Raw genomic sequence first — 21,124 nt, forward strand, 5'->3', positions numbered from 1 at the left:
CGATGGACTAATTAACAGGAATGTTTTGATTTTTAAATAATAAATAATTGCAATAATTACTGAATTTATTAAATAAATACTCAAAAAATTACGATGTTAATTAGTCAAGGTTAGCGAGCATAGGTTAAGTTTGGTTGAATTATTTTTATAAAATAAATAAATATAAATAACCATTTATTAAAATTAATAGAGACTGTTCATTTTCCACCGAAATCCGATTGACTACTTTGTTTTTAAATAAAGCTGTAGCTGCGGTGGCGTTAGTACCGAATTTTATGTGATGATAAAACAATACTTTTTGAAAAGCAAAGCCATACAAAAAAACTAGAGCCAGATAAATATTATGGTGAGTCAGCTCTATTGATTAGAACAGTTTGGTTATTTTCATAGTGGTTATATGTGAACAAATATGACAAACATTCTGGACAGCACATATATATCTTCCATCACCCCCCAAGTAAGGAAAATAGAAGATTGAAAGTACACGAGATTGTTAAGACAATAGTCATCTCAAATGAACTGGTACACCATATTTTAGATAAATATTTAGATAAGCAAAAGCTTTCCACACAAAAGGTGCAGCGTTCTCTCACAATTGATCAAAAGCGTGAGTGAGTAAATAACCTAAGCACAGTTCAGGACAGTTTCAATAAAATCAAGAGGAATTTTTATACATCTTCATAATAGGTGATGAAGCTTGGATGCATTCTACTGACCTGAAATTGAGGAATGCTCAAAACTGTGGGTTGCAGTCAGGGAATTCATTTCAAAGAATGCAAAGACTGTTGTATTATCAGGAAAGGTGGTGAAGACTGCTTTAGGAATGTTCATGACATAATATTCATTGACTTATGATGAAGACTCAAACAATAATTATATAATATTATGTATCTCTGCTGCATCATCTAAATGAAGAAATAAAGAAAAAAATGGCCATATTTGATGAAAAAGTAGGTTATTTTTTTATAAAGATAATGTATTGGCTCACTCTTCTGCAATTGTGACAGCGAAATTGTTTGAATAATGCTATTAAATTCTTCCACATTCTCCCTACTCCCTATATTTGGCCCCATTGGATAATTATGAATAATTTTGGATGATTATAAATATAAAGTGACTTGCTGGAAAGAAATTTAAGTAAAGTGATGCAGCTCTGAAATATCTGAATATTCTGAAGACTTGAATGAATCATACTGTAAGGATGGGATTGAAAAACTTGAGCATCATTGGACTAAGTGAATAGACTTAAAAGGAAATTGTGCTGAGAAATAAAAAAGATTTTTCTTAAACTGTCTTCTTAATTTTTGGAAGGATTTATCAAACAACCCAGGTAAAATAACATGGCAGATATATCTCTTATCATTTAATGACTAAATAAATGATTCATCATAAAAAAAATTGTCAATTAAATTTTTAAGTGGGCCAGATTAGGGTGCAAATAAGTTTGAAAATGAATCTAAAATTGGAGAAATAGTTGAGAGTTAAATATCAATTATAAGCACAACGTCTAGAGTGCTTAGTAAATGCCTTTAAGCTTACATAAAACCTACACTATCTACTTCTAAATATGAACTGAAGTGAATTAATATTAAGGAAGATTATAAATTATTTATTTTATAATAAATAATTTTATGAAGTACACTCATAAAATCCAATAACTTTTCTGGTATCGTATATTTTTATATTCAATAATATTTATATTATGAATAAATAATTTCTTTGAGGAAATAACAATTACAGTAAATATGAATTAAATATCAGGATAAAATGAGTATTTATTTATAAAACTACAATTTTTTTTTTCATTTCCGTACTTCTATAAAAGAATTAATTAAAAAAGGTTTTATTAAATTTAATCTAGTTTTTATACAAAAATAAAAATATTCTTTTCATGCAAGATGCAATGGTAATAATTTTAATGTAACCCAAAAATGACATATTCAGGAAAAAATAGTCAAAATCAGCAGAAAGTGACCAGTTGAGAAAAAACAAGAAAGGATTAAAGAATCCAGTGCATTATAGTCAGACATATGGGTGAATTTATGAGACAAAATACAGAGGTGTGATATTTATGTATGATTAAGTCAATTTTTGAACTTCAATATCTCTGAAACTACCTATGGTGGAGCTTCTGCTGCTTTTGTCTAACTTTATAACTTTTGTGGTATTTTTAAAAGTAACTTCAAAAATGCAAAGATATGTCTCCAGGTTTTTTGTAATGGTATTCTCAGAATTAATTTTTCTGCTTTATCAACTAAAAATAAATACATAAAATACACTCAGAAACACATTAAATGCACATGCATTTTAAGTGCCACAACCATAACAGTTATAGGTGACCTGTGTCACTCCCAAAAAGTAACAATCATCATTAGGGATAACAACCACTACACACTAGGACTACTAGAGAAAGCAAGAAATGAAGTGGTTTCCAATCATCTTCTTCATTAAGCCAAATATATGGTCTCATATCAGCATGCCAAATGAACTGAAATGTGCAACATTTAGCCCAATAAATGACACCTTCTTCATTCACAACACAGACTGAGTATAGTGAACATCATTACTCTTAGACAAACCAACTCGCGACTATGCTTTTCATACTTTAGTGCTTTACATTGTCACAGCCATAAGAAAGACTAGAGGTAGGTAGTGTAATGTACCCCTCTATTTCTGTGATTAAAATATGTCTTACATATACACTATTTCAACTCAGCAGGAAAACATTTATGCAGCTACTTCTAATTAATGCACTTTTTGGATCTCTAGAGATTAGTCTATTAAAAAAAAATAAAACTAGCTAAACTAAGTTACATAAAAGTGAAAAAATATTATTTATAGATATTTGTTTGATTATTCATTCTGTTCATCGGTACTATATTATTATCAGAATGATGTGTACTAACATGTTTATTTAAGTTCGATTTCTGACAAAATGTTTTATTACAAACATTGCATATATATAAACGTTCCTTAGTATGAGTATTCGTATGACTGAATAAAATACTTCGTGATGCAAATGATTTATCACAATATGTACATTTAAAAGGTTTAATACCCATGTGACTATTAATATGAACATTTAAATATTCTTTTACTCTAAATGATTTTTCACAGTAAGAACATTTAAATGGTTTAAGACCGATATGGCCATTAATATGATGACGTAAATGCGTTTTACGTTTGAATGATTTGTTACAGTGAGCACATATATAGCACTTTTCATTCGTGTGAATATTTACATGCTTATTTAATGATCCGGGATCATTAAAAACTTTCATGCAGTATGTACAAGGATATACTTTTTCTTTTGTATGTATGTTTATATGGGTGAATAAATTGGTTCTTGATGAAAATGATTTATCACAATAGGGACAAAAAAATGATTTTTCTTTACCCGAATGTATACGACTGATATGACTGCGTAAATTACTTTTATGCATAAATATTTTATCACAGTTAGGACAATTATAAGTCTGTTGTTCTAATGAATGTATATTCTTATGCGATTGTAAATGATTTTGTTGACGGAAATTCTTATTGCAGAATTCACAGTGATATGGTTTAAGTTCTGTATGGATAATTTCATGTTTCCTTAAAGTACTTCTATCCATGCATACTTTATCGCAAACTTTACAAGTATACAGTTTTTCTAAAGTGTGAGTATTAATGTGCAATTGTAAACAATACTTCCGTTTAAATGTTTTATCACAATAAGAACATTTATATATTATCTCATTAGTATGAATATTTTCATGCGTCTTTACATGATCGGGACGGTAAAATGTTTTTTCACAATATTTACATTTGAATTGCTTTTCGCGAGTGCCTGTATGAATTTGTAAGTGCTTAATCAAATTACTACGTAAAGTAAACGATTTGTTACAATGAATACAATTGTACATAATTTCTTTTGTATGAATATTAACATGTTTTCTTAAATCACTCTTAGTTGAAAATAATTTCTGACAATATTCACACTTATGACGTCTTGACAGCATATGACTGCAAATTTTATTCACTGAACTATTACGTACACCATTTTTATAGCATGTTACACAAAACTGATGTCCTTCGGCATCACTTGATTTACCATTATTGTATTGATCGTTGATATGTTTTCTACTATGCAATTCAACATCAAGTGCGGTACAAAATGTTAAATTACATTTAAAACATGTAACACCAAATATATTACATTCGCTAATATTGTCATTATCATCTTCACCTAAACTATTAGCTTCTGTTTCAATTTTAAAAGTTTGATTACAATTTTTACAAACATGATACTCATCTTCAGTATTATCACTACTGTTTTTATTACACTTAACTATTTCAAGTTTTTTACATACTACACATACTAAAAGACAAGTTCTCATCGGTTCTTCATCTTCATTATTGCTTGAAATATGTACTATATCATTTTCACCGACCTAAAATAAAATGTAAATATTATTTTTAAAAACAATGAACAATAATAAACAAATTAAAGAAAAATATTCACTTTTTACAAACATAGTGCTTCTAGATCTCTACAGGAAATATTATATTATAGTGGTGTTGATAATACCCAAATTTAAGCTGCTAGAGATCCTGTTTAGTTTAAGGTTAATTAATATATTTGATCTGTGTTGTATCTATTCTATTTAATATATTGAGGTAAATTTTATCTACTAACACAATTTGTCAGTTGATAAAAATTACACATACAAACACTTTAAATGGTTTTTTTTTTTTATCAGTAGATCAGGTTCATTTATTTTAAGTGTATGAAACAGAATATATTCCAATATACAGTAAACCTATCATTACTAACACTTACCATGATAAATCTAATGACCCCAGATGCATAAACATGAGCATTTTTACAAACGTACAAACAAATACACATACCACCCACATCATGTAATCAAGTACATTAAAGAAATTATGAAAATAGAAAAAAATATTATTATTATTATTATGAAATAATAATCATTTACTGGGGAAGTCACCTATGCAATATTTGATGAGGATGACAAGGAAGTGAATAATATCTTGGTTAAGGAATATCCAATACAGAGATCGCTAGGGAAGAGAGGATTAAGACTGGCGCCAACTAAGTCCTCAGCAATTGCTCTTACTGTTAGAAGGAGAATCAGAGACATAATGGTCAGAATAGGTGATACCGTCATCCCCGCATCTAGATCTGTTAAATATTTAGGCGTGTGGTTAAAGACGAGCAGATTACAAACTGAACACTTGAATAAAGTTACCGAACGAGCTGAAACAGTGATTAGTAAACTAGACAGGCTAATGAACAACCAACAGGGACCACATTTTCAAGGAGGAGGTTAATATTAATGGTTATGATGCCAATAATATATTATGTGATCTCAGCTTGGGCTGAGGCTTTCTAAAGAAAGAGGAATCTTGGGCGAGTAGCAGCACTGCAGCGGCGAGTGAACATACGTATTGTGTCCTAATACAAAACAATGTCTAAAAATGCTGTTAAGTGATAGTGGGGATGCCCCCTGTGGGCCTCCATGTCCTCATGTTGAGGAGAGTACATGGCGGTATATCAAGAAGTGAAGCCTGCCGACAGATGTTGGAAGAGTGGCAAACATATTGGGACAAGTCAAGAACAGGTAGCTGGACTAAAAGACTTATCCCCTAGGTTAGTATGTGGGTTAACAGGTATCACGGGAAGGTAGGTTTCCAACTTTCGCAACTGTCAACTTGTCATGGAGAATTTGGAGCCTACCTTCACCAGTTTGGCAGAAAAACAACATCTGAATGTCGCTATTGTACTGGCACTGATACTGTTGAACATTCTTTATACTTGTGCTGTAGATGGGATGAAGTAAGGTAAGCTCTTGGAGTGCGTAGATTGACATCAGAGAATACAATTGAGTTCATGTTACGGGGTAAACGTGAATGGGACACTGTTGTTACCATGGTCAAGAGGATTATAAAGACCAAAGAATGTGACGCTAGGGAATGAGGTTGGGTGTAGTCTGTAGGTAGGGACTCACAGGGACAGCCCTGCTCATGAGTGTGGTTTGCTGAGGTGGAATGCCCTTCATGACTGACCGGGGACCCCCTGAGTTCACGGGAAAATAAAAGACCACAACCTGACTGGATTCCTCCCTTGGGGAGGGGGTACAGTTAGAGGCAATGGCAACATAAAACATCAAGTCCTGGCCTACCAGGTGAGGGATCTCCATAGGGCATGGCATAGCTGGATCCTGTGGAGTCCTGGGAGGTTAAAGGTGTGGCAACCACTGAGGATGCGCAATGCTGATCCAACCTCACTGTCAAGGGGGAAAAAAGGAATATCCAACATAGGAATTGTTTTTAGTTAAGGATCACAGTGAATATTAATGAAAAAGAAGAAATATCAGGATGGTTATAGACATTAGTAAAGGAAGAAGCTAAAAAGAAATACAGGAAGATGACTGAAAAAAGGTAGGATATTCATTTAAAACCTTACAAAACAGACTCATTAAAGAAATAAATGCATCACACCTGATGACAAAAAAGAAAACATAATTTTTCAGGAAAAATGTTTTTTATTTTTCAACATAATCTCCTTTCATCAAATCTATAATACACTTAGTTCCTCAGACATGAAGTTTATTAATACCATCCTTATAGTAAGATTAATACAAGCCTTCAAATAGGCAGATTTTTGGCAATAATTTTACATAAATCTCTTTCCAGCAGGTCATTTCTTTATACAAGGAAAAAGATAATACCAAAGATGCTAAGTCTGGCAAAAAGAGAATGTGAGATAATTTTGCAGTATAATTTGACCATTGTTGCTGTTGCAGTTATAGAAGAGTGAGTCTGTGCATTGTCTTGATAAAAAGATCCTTTTTTTGTCAAATGAGGTGATAATTTCTTTATTTAGATGATGCAGCAAATGTGTAATATTGGGGTGTTTGATAGGTCCATGAAAAAATAGATATAATTTTTTTTGGAAAAAATATTTTTTATTTCTCAACAAATTCTTCAAACAAATCTCTACACTTAGTCCAACGATGCTCAAGTTTTTTCAACCCCAACTTTAAATAAAATTAATAAAAGTCTTCAAAATAGGTGAATGTTTTGGCAATACCATCATTATTTTGTATACATCTCTTTCCGTCACGCTACTTCTTCATATCTGGAAAGAGATGATAATCCAATGATGTAAGTCTAGGGAGTAGGGAGAATGCGGAAGAATTTCACAAACAATTCCAACAATTTTGATTTTGCTGTCACAATTACGGAAAAGTGAGCCAGCGAATATCTTGATAAAAAAGAACCTTTTTTCATTATTTCTTAATTTAGACAATTTAGCAAAGATTCATTATAATGCTTGGTTGTCATTATGCCATGCGCAAACGCACAACAAATGTTATGCCCCAAAGACAGCAGTCAACACCTTTCCTACTGATGGAAAGTGCTTTACTTCCCTATGGAATGAGTTCTCCAATTGCAACCCAATGTTTTAACAGTTCCTTGGTTTCGGGTCAATAATGATGATGATCAGAGTTTCATCAACTGATATGAAATGGGCAAAAATTCCTTTCGATTGCATTGAATTAACTCTGAATTGTGATAAGAAAAGTCTGCACATTCATGTTTTTTGTTTTTTCAGATCAATCTTGCACATAGTTTTTGCATATATAAATATTTGTGTAAAATACGTTACACTCTTATGTTTTAGATTCTGATTGTCCTAGTGATCTCACATGATTTCTATCTTCTATTCTACATAACTACAACATGGATTTTTTCAATACCCTATGCAGTTGTAACATCAAAGGAGCCATCAAGAATATTTGTATTTTGTGCTCATGTGACCACTATGAAAATAACCAAACTGCTTACAAGACTGTTCTGATTGATAAAACCGACTCACTATAACATTTATTTGGCTCTGTTTTAGTTTTTTGTGACTTTGCTTTTCAAAAATTACTATTTTATCATCATAGAAAATTCTCTTTGTTCAATTTTTTTTAAATATCACAGTGCTTGATCAACTTCAATGTCTGGTAATAATAAAAATATGAAAATACCAGTTTGAAATTTACTTATATTCATAGCAGAGAGTAGGAAACTAAGAATGACCTCAAAAAAGTGCTACAAGTCTCTTGACTTTGAATGGACTTATTGAACATTCTTTATTTATGTAATAATAATATACATTAGTTGACATTTTTCAAAATTTCCAATTTTTTCAGGAAAACAGGAACACACCCCTAAAACAACACACAGACAACCATAAACTAGGAATAAAGAATTGAGTTGCAGTGGCTGCACTAAATACTACACAAGACTTGTCAGATGCAAATTTGCCAATACAATACCTACAAATAATAAACACCATGAACCCTTACATGAAACCACCTCACAAAAACTGTAAACTGAACACACTTGAATATGAAATTTACTAATGAAAATTAAAAAAAAAGTAAAACCATTTACTTAATGGTAATCACAACCCAGAGAAAATTTATATTTACCATTTACTTAATAATTTCTTAGCCACTTTGATTTACACATCATTATAATTAATATAATATTACTGATAAAGAAGCAACAATACATTTACTCTGAAAAAGATCTTCTTCAGGATACTCTAATCAGTCTTTTCCTTGGAACATAGCATATGCTAGAGTAATTCATTTTTTACCTATGGAAAAGTATAACTTTTATATGTGATATAAGTATATGTAATCTACATATTATGTATCATCTAAATAATTTATTTAATAATAACATATTTTTAACAAATTAAAAATGTAGACATTTATAGATCTGGACTGGTAGGTGAAAAGAAAAAAGAAATATTAATGAAAAAAGAAGTTTGTAATATACTGTTTAAATATTAAATCAACTGCCACCTGTTACAACAAATGAAGAGTGCAAATCCACACTACGCATTGTTGTTGCCCAATGATGTTAGTAGTAAGGGATACTTTTTAATTCATACTTATATCTTACATGAAACTTCATTACCATTTTAAATTGTCATGGTGTATACTTGATCCCCTCACACACATAAACAAATTTCAGATCTACATAAAAATGTATTAACCATTTTCTTAATACATGTGATTCATATTTTATGAATGGTATAATTTGATATTCTACAGTATTGGCATCACAAAATTTATTAACCCATCTATCTGTTTTATAAGTTTTTCTATTTTTCTTTTACTTTAATTAAGAACTCAAAAATTCTTTAAATGAATCACTATACTCCTCATACATAATCAAAGGTCGGTGGATTGATTTAAGTAGATAATACACTGCTGACTGGAGGGATATCTAATCAATCAATCCTTTCAACAAAAAAACTTGCACATATTAGCAAAAATAAGCAAGAGGCACCAGAAAGATCTTTAAAAAGACATTCCACATATATGCATATCACAAGATTGTCCCTGTATAGAATAATAAGAATTGATTTACACTGTTCCCTTTCAAGATACAAATGGTTCACTAACTGTTAGGGGTAAATTCAAACATGTTTTACTTACTGTGAAGCACTCATTTCATCTGAATGACGAGATCATTAATTTCCATCAAAACTATTGATAAAAAACTAAATTGCTGGTTTTTGGGGAAATGAAAACCCTAGGATAAGTCATTTAAGGGAAATGTATTTCTGTATGCTAACAGTTTTGTGCATGATGCTCCAATATATAAGAGGGACATATTTCTTTAGATAGCAATGGAAATTTAGTAATAGTTAACAGAATGCATTGATGCAAGTTTTCCCAAATACATAATATCGAAACATAAAGCTGAACTGGCTGCCTTGACCACTGGATCTGACAGACCACAACATTTTCCACAGGGTGTAATCGAGAATCAAAAGTGTACATTAACAATAAGTCAGTAATCTGCATGAACTTAAACAAATCATTTGGGCTGAAATAGTTGTTCCTTGGAAGATACCTTTGTAGTCATGGAACATGCCATACAAAGAGCTCGAATCTGTCGGCTCTTTAATGGTGGCTAGTTGCACAATGATCTGTAAAAAACTTATTGAAATCTGAGATGTGTCAGTTAATAAAATTAATTATATTACTACCTCTTAAAGAACCTTGACAGAGACTTGAATGTGTCTTACCTGCATGACAAACATTAAAATTCTTCACCACTTAGCTGAATGTGAGTCATTACTTGGTGAAGTTGTTTTTCTATGTACGCTGGAATAGTGCTAAGTTTAAAAGTTGAGTGACATGACATGTCAATTTGAAATTTTTAATAAAAGTATACAAAACAAAATAATGTTTTAAAATGCTTACTGAGGCTTAAGAGGAAGATAGAATATTTTATGCAATGTGTGTTTGAGTGGTACAAAAAATTCAGTAAAGAATGTCAAAATATGGAAGATGATAAACATTCTGAATGACCTTCCATTTCAAGAATGGAAAATAAAAAAGATCAGTTCACTTCAAAAAATGTTTAAGATCACCAGCTCTGTATCTGAATGATAGCTGATCCCATGAATGTTGACAAAAACACTAAAAAAGTTTACAACATAAAGATCTCAACATGAAAAAAATTTGTGCCAGGATGGTCCCACAGGCACTCACATGAAAGTAAAAAGAATGTCGCTAATAAATTTCCACAACATGTTGCAAGAACTTCATACTAAGACTAACCTTTATACAAAATATCATCCCTTGTGACAATATCTGGTTCTTACAGTTTAATACTGACATGAAATTATACTCAACAAACTGGAAAACACCACCAACAATGAGAAATGTTTGTCAAAGCAAGTCAAAATTAAAGTGACAATAATTTTTTTGTATACAATTTTTGAAGAATGTGTTGAAAGCACAAGAATGAAACAGCAATATTACAAAGAAGTTTTGACAAAACTCAGTCAGAAAAATGACCATAACTGTGGAAAAATGTTCCATTCTTCATTAGGAAATGCGCTTGCTCGCACAGTACTTTTTGTGAAACAGTTGTCGGTCAATAACACATTGCAAGACACAAACATCTCCATATTCACCAGATTTGTCACCATATAACTTTTTCCCCTAGAATGAAATTTGTTCTTAAAAGAGATACACTCTGAATCAGTGCAGTATAAAAGAAAATGGCAAAAGTGTTAAAGCAGGTGACAGAAAATTATCTACTCCACACTTTTGACCAGTGCAAGACAGGACTGAATCACTGTAAAAGTGTGTTGGGGACTATATTGAAATAACCAAGCATTACAATTCCAATACACATAAATAAATGTCATTTTTGTGTCAAATCTAATAATATATGATAGACACATCTGACAAACTACGATTTGACAATTACAGTTACTTTTTATTTACATAATTTCAAAAGTTGTAGTAAAAACAAACTGGGTATTTCTGATTATTAGTGTAAAAAATGATCTTTAAAAAACATTTTTTTTTGAAAATCTTAAAAACTATCTAAGTAAAAAAGTAATAAATTATTATAAAAATCAAAAATAAGAATGAGAGCTAATAAAACCCAATAACATAACAAAATTAAGAAAATAGTGTTTAAAAAAATTAATACTACACCATTTCTGATTTGATGACATGTTGGTCACTTAAATGTATCTTATCATGTTCCGTATATTCAGATCTTACTTCATCTTCAGATAAATTATTCTGCAAGTTGTTTACTTGATTCTCAATTAAATGAGTATTTATATTAATACTCAAATTAGTAGGTTGAGGTTTTACAGAATTACATTTTTCATTATCTTCAGAAACAATACATTTTTTATTAATCTTGTTGTCATTTTCAATACGTAATATCTGTATACAATTGTTTAATTTATACTTCTTTTGCAAATCCAGAATCAAATTATCTTTTAAATGGAATCGCTCTGATGTGTGTAAAGACTCCATATTACTACGCATTATATATTTTTTCTAACATAAATATATATGTATAAATGTATTTTTTATTTTTTACAGAATTATTGTTCAGTTATAAATAATGTATAATAATAAAATTATTATTACTGAAAATGAATTACAACTTCCTCTCGTAACACGAAGTCATTTACATTATTTTCTGAAAAAAAAGATTAAATAAAGCATAAACATTTTTTTAATTATAATACTATGAAGTACAGCAGCATGCAAATTCCAAACATAGGGAATTTTTTTGTTTATTTCTACATTGTGGCTACACTGCTTGACCACACCCATTGTTTAATTACCTTAGCAAACATCCCCCCAAACAGGGGTAAATTAAGGGTGCAGGTATAATAATTTAACACACTTGCTGACATTGTCTATTGATGAAATTTTGCACAGTTACTAATGTTGGCTGACAATACAATATTACACAATTACTTTTGCAAAGATTTCCTCATATGGATGTAAATTAAGGGAGCGGGTGTAATAAATTGCAAAAGGTATATTAATCTTTTGAAATCAAAATTAACCTACTAATTAAACTCATGAAATGTATGATGATAATAATATGATTAAAGTATACAAGTTTTTAAACATTTTTGTAATATTACTTTATTGCCAGTGAATAGGAATCAAGAGTTTTCAGGTAGGTTCAAAAATGTTAGAACAAAATAACTCTTGTCAATCCTTATTGTGCATTTAGATGGGATCTAATTAAAATCTACAGAATACCTACCTAGAAATAGAATGTATTAAGCTGGGGGAGGGGTAGGGTAGGGTATTTTGAAAGATGTAACATCTACGCTTAGGAGAGTAAAATGAGATACAAGTACCTAAATGAATTCTTAAAGGTAGCTGGTCTCACTTATAATGCAGCCTCTTGCTGGAAGGGTATACTCTGAGAGAGGTTATTATCATTACTTACAGTAAGGTTTTTTCTTCCTACACTTTTCTATCTCGCAGGAAAGTTGCTTGTGTACCAATCTATAGGACATTTAATTCTTGTTTATTAACTATACAATACAGATAATGCATAAAGTGCCTATTCCATAAATTTTTCATGCTTTCTAAAAATTCAAATACGGTTAGTATATTAGCTATATAATTCCATCAAACCCCATTCACTAAAAAATATTTCATTAATGCAATGAAAAAAAGTTAAAAAAAACTTCATAAACCCAAATATAGATTATACACAATTAACCCCGTAATACTAACACATGGTGCTTTTAAGTGTTCATAAAATCTTTTTTGTCAAATGCCAACATTATCCAGTAGAAGCAGTGTATTATTTTATACATTTCTGGGATGGCTGTGTTTTATGTGCTTGTTTTATTTTAAGGACTAGATTGTATCAGATTTGGCTTTTTTCAGATTTTAAGCTATTTGCTTTAATTCTTTATTTGTATGTTGGCATATTGTATTATTTCTTTTGTTATTAGTTCTCTTTACGAATAACATAGAGACCAAGTTTATAATTTTTAATGTACAATCTTTGCTAAAAAGAAAACAACTTATTCTTAAGACAATAATATCCATTTCTTCAAAAGTAGACAACATAAGTATTTTGTGCAACTCAATGAAACTCTGGCTTACAAGGGCATTCCATTGGTAACCATCTTCCAATAAGCTTATAAATATTTTAAATAAGATTTTTCTTCTTTTATTTTGCATTAACAATACTACTGTCATTGAATTTTTAAATAATGCTAATTAAAAAATTTAAAAAAGGCCCCATAATTTTTTACATCTTGTTCACTGTGTGCCTTAATTTATTTTCAAATAATTTTTATTAAAGCTGTCTGTATTATTTTGTAGTTCTTTTATACATATCTTAACATTATTGTAGTTTAAATAATTATTCTATTTTAAATAATTAATATAGATTTAATCATATTTACTTTTTAAAAAAATGTGTAATTTGTAATGCTACTCTCATCATATTATTTACTATGGTTTCTTTTGATCCACCCATAAAAAAAGCAGTTCTTTTTATCTATGTAGTAGCATACCTACTTATTCTTGACATAAGCTATCATGTACAGATTAGAATAAAAGATAAATTTGTTATCTGATTCTATATTCTTCTAGTAAGAATTTTTCCAAATCATGAGTAATATAAATATCACCACTGCAACTGCCAACAATAAAAATACTACTTAATTTCATTTATCTTGCAATAATGATAAATATTTTTAAATTTACATTACTATCAGAATTTATTAATTTTACTGTTTACAGATTAATTTGGGTTAAGATATTTCTCTTAGAATACTATATCTTTTGATGTGAATTAATCAGGAGGCATGAATTCTACAACACTATACTGAGTATTATTTAATCAAAAGGATAAACATTATTTTATTACTACTGCCACAATAATTCTATCAGGTAAGAATCAATCACTTATCAGCATGGGTTCAACTGCATAAAAGAGTGTAATTAAAAATAGGATTTTCAGCAGAGCAGGGGTAAAGTGTATGAATTAACTTGAAAAAAGACAAGTAAATTGTCTTTTTTTTCATAATCATAGCAACTTAAAGCTGTTTTTTTTTTTTTAAACTTTTATAGTACATAATACAGGTAATGCATAACAAACAATTCAATAAATTATTCTATTATACAATTCATGATTTTTAATGTACATTCCAAAACCAATGCAGCAAATCAGATACAATTTGACTTATTTGAAACGTAAAACTTGAATTAATTCAACACGTTCATGGAATTAAAGAGGTTAGATTTCAAGCAAATCAGGAAAATTGTATTGTTATGAGACACAAATAATGGTTTTCTATGCTTGATATACAGATACCCAGATAAACGATATCACAAAATTACTTTTTTTACCTTTCAAAATTAAAATACAGATTGGGTTTTACCATAAAAAATCGATACGATGTAAATATAAAATCAAACACTTAACATCGCTTACTAAAATATAAATAAATACAACACATTTGAAACAATACGAATATAAAGTTAATGTTAACCCGAATAGAAATAGCAAAATCGAAGGCGCGTTAGCCAAGAAAAAAGAGTGAACGGTAATAATCAATGATAGACATTTTAAGAACTACCTCCTTAAAAAAAAATATCAGTTACTAGGTTAGATTCATCGTTTATTTACTACTGAATAATTATTTCACCTAATACCGAGTAACATGTCGGAAAGGTAATTAATTACTACTGAAGATTGCGGGTCCGTATTAGCCTAAGTCGATTATAACCTATCTTTTCATGCTACAGTTTAATTAATCCTAATGGTATACTTGGCTTGACAGACTTTAACCAATTAAAAAATTTCATTTATACTTCATATTCACAGATGGAACAAATTTAAATAATAATGCAACGATTAATTAAACATAACACCCATGTCAATCAGCTAAGAAATACAAACTTTCGTGTTGAGGTGATTAACCATAGCTTACAATCTACATTCTTTTACCGCATGCTAAGTGAAGAATAAGTCCCAATGTTTATTTATTGTGATAAATCAATACCAACCACTGTTGTGTTGGGAGAATATTTTGACATGTTTGTTCAATATTAAAACTTTGACCATCCTTTAAGTCTCTCAGTGACTTATTACTTGTTATAAATGTACAATAAAATAAAAAGAATACGAGATATTCGAGCTCAATGGAATAATAATTATTTTATCATATTATATTAATTTTTTAAAATATATCCAGAGAAAAAAGTTAATTTATCACAAAAAATAATTGGTCTCATAAATTAAAAATATTTAAAAAACTGTTGGGTAGGTAGTTTGATTATATAGCACTTTTTTTAAAGTGTAAGCACGATTTTTCTGCATAGAAAGTATCATATAGAGGGGTTCAGGCTGAACGGGTTTAAGGTAATTTGACTACCTCCACAGGATACAATTTTTAGGGTGCTTTCGGATAGGTCTGTTATTTGTATTGAAAATGTAATTTAGAGGTAATACGTGTACTTGAGCTGAGTAAAATTGGGTACTTGTGTATTATAACGGCGCCAGCACCGTTGGGAGGTTACAACCCGCGCGACTGGTGGCGAGTTAAAAATAAGAAAATAAATAAATAAAATTACAAATGTAATCTTTCTTTCTTTTTCCTATTAAGCCTCCGGTAATTACCGTTCAGATAATGCTTCAGAGGATGATATGTATGAGTGTAAATGAAGTGTAGTCTTGTACAGTCTCAGTTCGAACATTCCTAATAAGTGTGGTTAATTGAAATCCAACCACCAAACAACACCGATATCCACGATCTAGTATTCAGATCCGTGTAAAAAGTAGTCAGTTATTTTTACACGGATTTGAATACTAGATCGTGGATACAGGTGTTCCAAACTTAACTCACGTTCACTAACCTTGACTAGCGAGCGTAGGTTAAGTTTGGTTATACAAACCCATCGGGTTGGTCAGTGGTGAACGCGTCTTCCCAAATCAGCTGATTTGAAAATCGAGAGTTTCAGCGATCAAGTCTTAGTAGTCAGTTACTTTTATATGGATTTATATACTAGATTGTGGATACCGGTGTTCTTTGGTGGTTGGGCTTCAATTAACCACACATCATAGGAATGGTCGAACTGAGACTGTACAAGACTACACTTCATTCACACTCATACATATCATCCTCATTCTTCCTCTGAAGAAATACCTAACGGTGATTCCCGGAGGCTAAACAGGAAAAAAAGAGTTTATTTATAATTTTATTTATTTATTATTTCAATGTAGCGTTTCAGTGGCGTCATCTAAGAACTAACTACAGAAGCGTTGTAGATAAAACCTTCCAACCACGGTGGTGCCGTTATAATACACAAGTACCTTTCTTTTTCCTGTTTAGCCTCTATAAAAGTAACTGTCTTTACTAGGACTTGAACGCTGAACTCGACTTTCAAATCAGCTGATTTGGGAAGACGGGTTCACCACTAAACCAACCCGGTGGGTAATAAACAAATACCTAAAATGGTCCGTCAGTATTGCCCAGCTTTCACCCATCCTAGATGAAAACATACCGATTATCTGAAACATTTTGGATACCGGGTTAAAAGAAATCTAGACGCGATCCTTAATGAGGTTTATTCCATGAATAGACTGTCCGGTCTTATAAAGTATCTATTTTTTCTAGCTTTCAAACCTTTTTTCTTCAACGGTCTGAGTTCTCAGGGCCCTTACTGAGAATGCTGGTTCCTGAGCAGTCGATACATCCACATCTAGCCGTGAATGGTTATATCTCTGGATGAATCTATTAACTATGTAGCAACTCACTATGCATAACTAACTTGTCAAAATATTACAAATTTTTAAAAACTTCCTTATAAATTATAAACTGGTTTTCTGCACTTATTTATTTTGCACCCTTGCTGGCAAAAAGGTTGCCGACCTCTGTTCTGCATAATGATCTGAACATGCATCATGTTTATCAGCACATCAGAAAGAAACTTGCATCACTATGGTTATCAAGGTCAAAATTTTCTGAGCAAGATCATAACAGATGAAACATGGTGGTTTTTGTACGATCTACAGACAAAATGCCACTCATCAGTCAGGGAATAAATCACCATCATCTCATGATCACAGAGATATCATTCAGATAGGAGCAAAGAAAAAGTTATGTTGGAGAGGTTTTGTTTTTATTTGCAGAGTATTGTTCACTACAAATTTATTCCTGATAGGTAGATAGTGAACAAGGAAATGTACATAGATATCCTTTGTCAGGAAAGGTAACTTATTTAAATAATTGTAAAAGTATTCCTTACTTAAAAAAATAAAAATAAAGGTATAGGCTTTCAAAAAATGCTGCCTCTATAACATAAGAGATAAATATTAAAAAATAAGACTGCCAAAAAAAAAATTACCCTTTAATGTAGGAAGAGTGTATAGGTGACAATTTTGTGTATAGTATAACTTTTTTTGAAATTTATTTAAATAAATAGCCCATGACACTCCTGGTAATGTAAAGATTCCAACACGGGGTTATATTTGTCAGTTCAGCCGTTTAGCTGCTACGTACATACATACACCCTAAATACATTACTCTCCTTTTTTTATGCAATAACTGTGATCAGTTAAGTCGAGAATGTACCTGATGCATGCAAAAGTTAGCTTTCAACATACTAACAAATACCCCATTTGCATTTTGAAAATTAGACGATTGTTTGCATCGGCATTTAAAGAGCACCCCATTACACCTCCTAAAACAGTGCCCTGCCTGTTACTACTTGGTGATGATTGGTCTAGCCTCGCACAAAGTGCTCGCATCATCTCACCACTCTAGCCTCATACACAGTTCCCACATTATTATTACTGTGTTTGACAATTTTTTCAATTTATTTAACATAAATTTAATTCTATTATTTTTGTATTTTTATTCAACTGAATAAGTCAAATCATTCAGTTCACACAGTGATACAAGCTCACAGTTTGTTAATTCAATTCGTTAAAGTCTGTGCTTCAACCAGGGCAAAATTTCTACTACTACATTATTTACATATATATTTATATAGCCTCTGACACTTCCAGTAACATAAGGATTTCGACATAAAATAAGGTCATACATCAGTTCAAACATTGAGCTGCTTTGGTGGAACAATCCTACATACATACACCCTAAATACATTACACTCCTTTTTGGGGAGTTGTGTAAAAAGGCAGTTGCAAGAAATGTTTATTTCAACAAAAATAAGAGAAATATTTTTAAACAGGCTGCTAGCTACTGAGCACAAGATACATATTTCTAGAATGTGGGAATATGTATTTTTTAATTTAATTTTTTCCCTGTTTTATAAACTTTTGCGTGAAAATACTTTGAACATCAGGCTGAATATCATTATCTATAACCTAACAATAATAAGCAATGATAACAAAAAAATGAAAAATATCCTAAAAAAATCATTTAAGTAGACAATTAATTTAATATTTTGTTTAGAAAATACGCTTAAGTTAGGACTTAGGGAAAGAGTTACAACAGGGACATTAAAAGAAATTCCAGTAATAAATTAAAATATTATTTTTAAAACTGGTCCATTTGATGAAGTGAAAGGCTTGATCACACGTAGAAAAAAATTACAAAATGATTTAAATTATGTTCTTTTACTAAACTATGTTTACCGATTTTTAAATCAGTATCCAATATGAACACCTGCACCTCTGAATATAGCACAAAAAACCTGCTTTGCATTTTTACTTTAGATTATTTTTACTGAGATTTAATAAAATTGACCACCTTGACAGCATTCTGAAGACATATTTAAATTGTTGAGGCATCTGTTTTACTGCTAAAGCTACTCTGTAGATGCTGCAGTGAGCGAGGGTACAGTTTTCTGTAATCAATTTTATTAAGGTGGCAACATCTCCATATTTTCCTATCATAAGTCGAGCAACATCAGAAAAGAAGACAATGCACTGCTGCCAGTCTGTCCATTTTCTGTAAACAAGTCATTCAGCTTATTGAATATTTCAGCAACAGTAGTTCATATTGATAGCTCACTAAAAAAACAAATAATCCTCTTTAATTTTACTTTGAAATACATACCATACTTAAGTCAAAATTGAGAATAGTTTCTTTCATCTGTGCTTTCTTTGAGTTGTATATAGAATAAAAATCACTATTTTTAATTTGAACTATTAAGTTCTCTTTAATGTTTAATCTCGTACTTTCAATTCACTTTACTAGTCTTAAGCTTATTAAGAAGAATGCATCAACTGCTTTTTGGGTCTGCTAAGAAAAGAAGATGGGTACTGCTAATAAAAGACGACACAATTTTCAAAATAATCCTTAGGTTTGTTTTCTAAAGTTGAATGTTTAATACTAAAGTGCCATTTCAATATGAGGGTTTGATGTTTCGGTTTGAACGATTTTCAAATCAGATTACACATTGAGGTCATGGATAATTGTTATATCCGTGACAGCAAATACAATATTAACATACTCAGGATCATATTTTCTTACATCTTGTATTTTACTTGGAAAAAAATCTTGACTCACTGCAAATTGTGATTCTGAAGTCAAGCTTGATAATATATGATTTTTAAGTGACAATGTTTTTACCAGTTGTAGGTATATCACAGTTTGAAAACTTCTCATGAACAATGTACATAAAAGAACAGAACTAAACAAAAAATACAAATTTTATTTTTATTTCAACAACTGTATTTTTATTTTTAAAACATAGGTATAAAAAATGTTTGCAACAAAAAAGGTGTACATATAAATACACACTTGTATAAATATTTATATATACTGTTATGACATTTAAAATATCATTTATGACATTGAACTTTTAAAATGGTTTTTAATATAAACAAAATTCCGCAACAGAATAACTAAAATTATAAACTGCATCAAGAGATTGACAAGTTATTTATATTAAATTTACAAATATATATTTGTAAATTTATTATTTAAAACTAAATCCACAAAGTAGAGCAAATATTTGAACGTAACAAGTAAATTAATTAAATTTGTGCTATTTATAAAAAAAAAAACCTACTATAATATAAAATTATATAATCTCTACTACACTACTGACTACTACAATGGTTCACTCAAAGTCTGTCCATAAGTTTGATATGGCATATAAAAAAAGGAACTAACCAAAACTTACGAACTAACCAAGGAACCATTTTTATATAAATAATAAACTAATATTTCAGTGAAAAATAATAATTAGAAAATTTTATAAAAATTTTCTTTATTATTTTACTAAAATTTATTTAACTAGTAACACTATTTTTTATAATATTGTCGTTCTATTCCATCCATTTTATTTAGACGAAATATAATATATAATAACTAGTACATATCACTAGGGTTGAAAAATAACTAATGCAACAGTAAAATATAATCATAAAAACATATAATTTTTTTTTTAAATACACAATGTATTTATTTTTTAAATTCTTATGATTACTTTGTTGCATAATAGTTATTAAACCCAACTAATTTCAAATAAATATAGCGTATTTGATTTGATAACTAAGTTTACAATAAAAATTCTCAAAATAAAAAAATTAATTATAATAAAGAAATCATACATTATATAGTGTCATGTATAAACATGGACGTACATAAAATATACATACACATTAAGTTTATTTCACAAAATATAAATTAAAAATATAAAACATATTTTTTTTTTGAAATTACCACATCGTAAAAAAAAATTAAGTAAATCTTTAAATAAATTTTTTAAAATATCCATTAGTTTTTGACTGTAAAAAAAATTTGTTAATTAGTTTAACCAGC

At 30.0% G+C, this 21,124-nt stretch overlaps 1 protein-coding gene across 3 annotated transcripts; it reads right to left on the reverse strand.

The window, feature by feature from the left end:
- Positions 1–1,768: 1,768 nt before the first annotated feature.
- LOC142326339 (uncharacterized) lies at positions 1,769–15,465 on the reverse strand. 3 transcript variants are annotated; one of them, XM_075368757.1, is made up of 4 exons: positions 15,289–15,334; positions 13,787–14,022; positions 11,538–12,039; positions 1,769–4,433 (listed from the first exon to the last, which is right to left on the reverse strand). In XM_075368757.1, the coding sequence occupies exons 3-4, from the start codon at positions 11,880–11,882 to the stop codon at positions 2,832–2,834; spliced, it is 1,947 nt and encodes a 648-aa protein (XP_075224872.1). In that variant the 5' UTR covers positions 11,883–12,039; positions 13,787–14,022; positions 15,289–15,334; the 3' UTR covers positions 1,769–2,831. The 3 variants fall into 3 exon arrangements, with proteins under 3 accessions (XP_075224872.1, XP_075224874.1, XP_075224873.1); XM_075368759.1 differs by lacking the exons at positions 13,787–14,022; positions 15,289–15,334 and adding an exon at positions 15,396–15,465; XM_075368758.1 differs by lacking the exon at positions 13,787–14,022 and having other exon boundaries at positions 15,289–15,357.
- Between the last annotated feature and the right edge of the window lie 5,659 nt (positions 15,466–21,124).

Source organism: Lycorma delicatula, chromosome 6 (genome assembly GCF_047948215.1).
Source record: "Lycorma delicatula isolate Av1 chromosome 6, ASM4794821v1, whole genome shotgun sequence".
Lineage (NCBI taxonomy): Eukaryota > Metazoa > Arthropoda > Insecta > Hemiptera > Fulgoridae > Lycorma > Lycorma delicatula.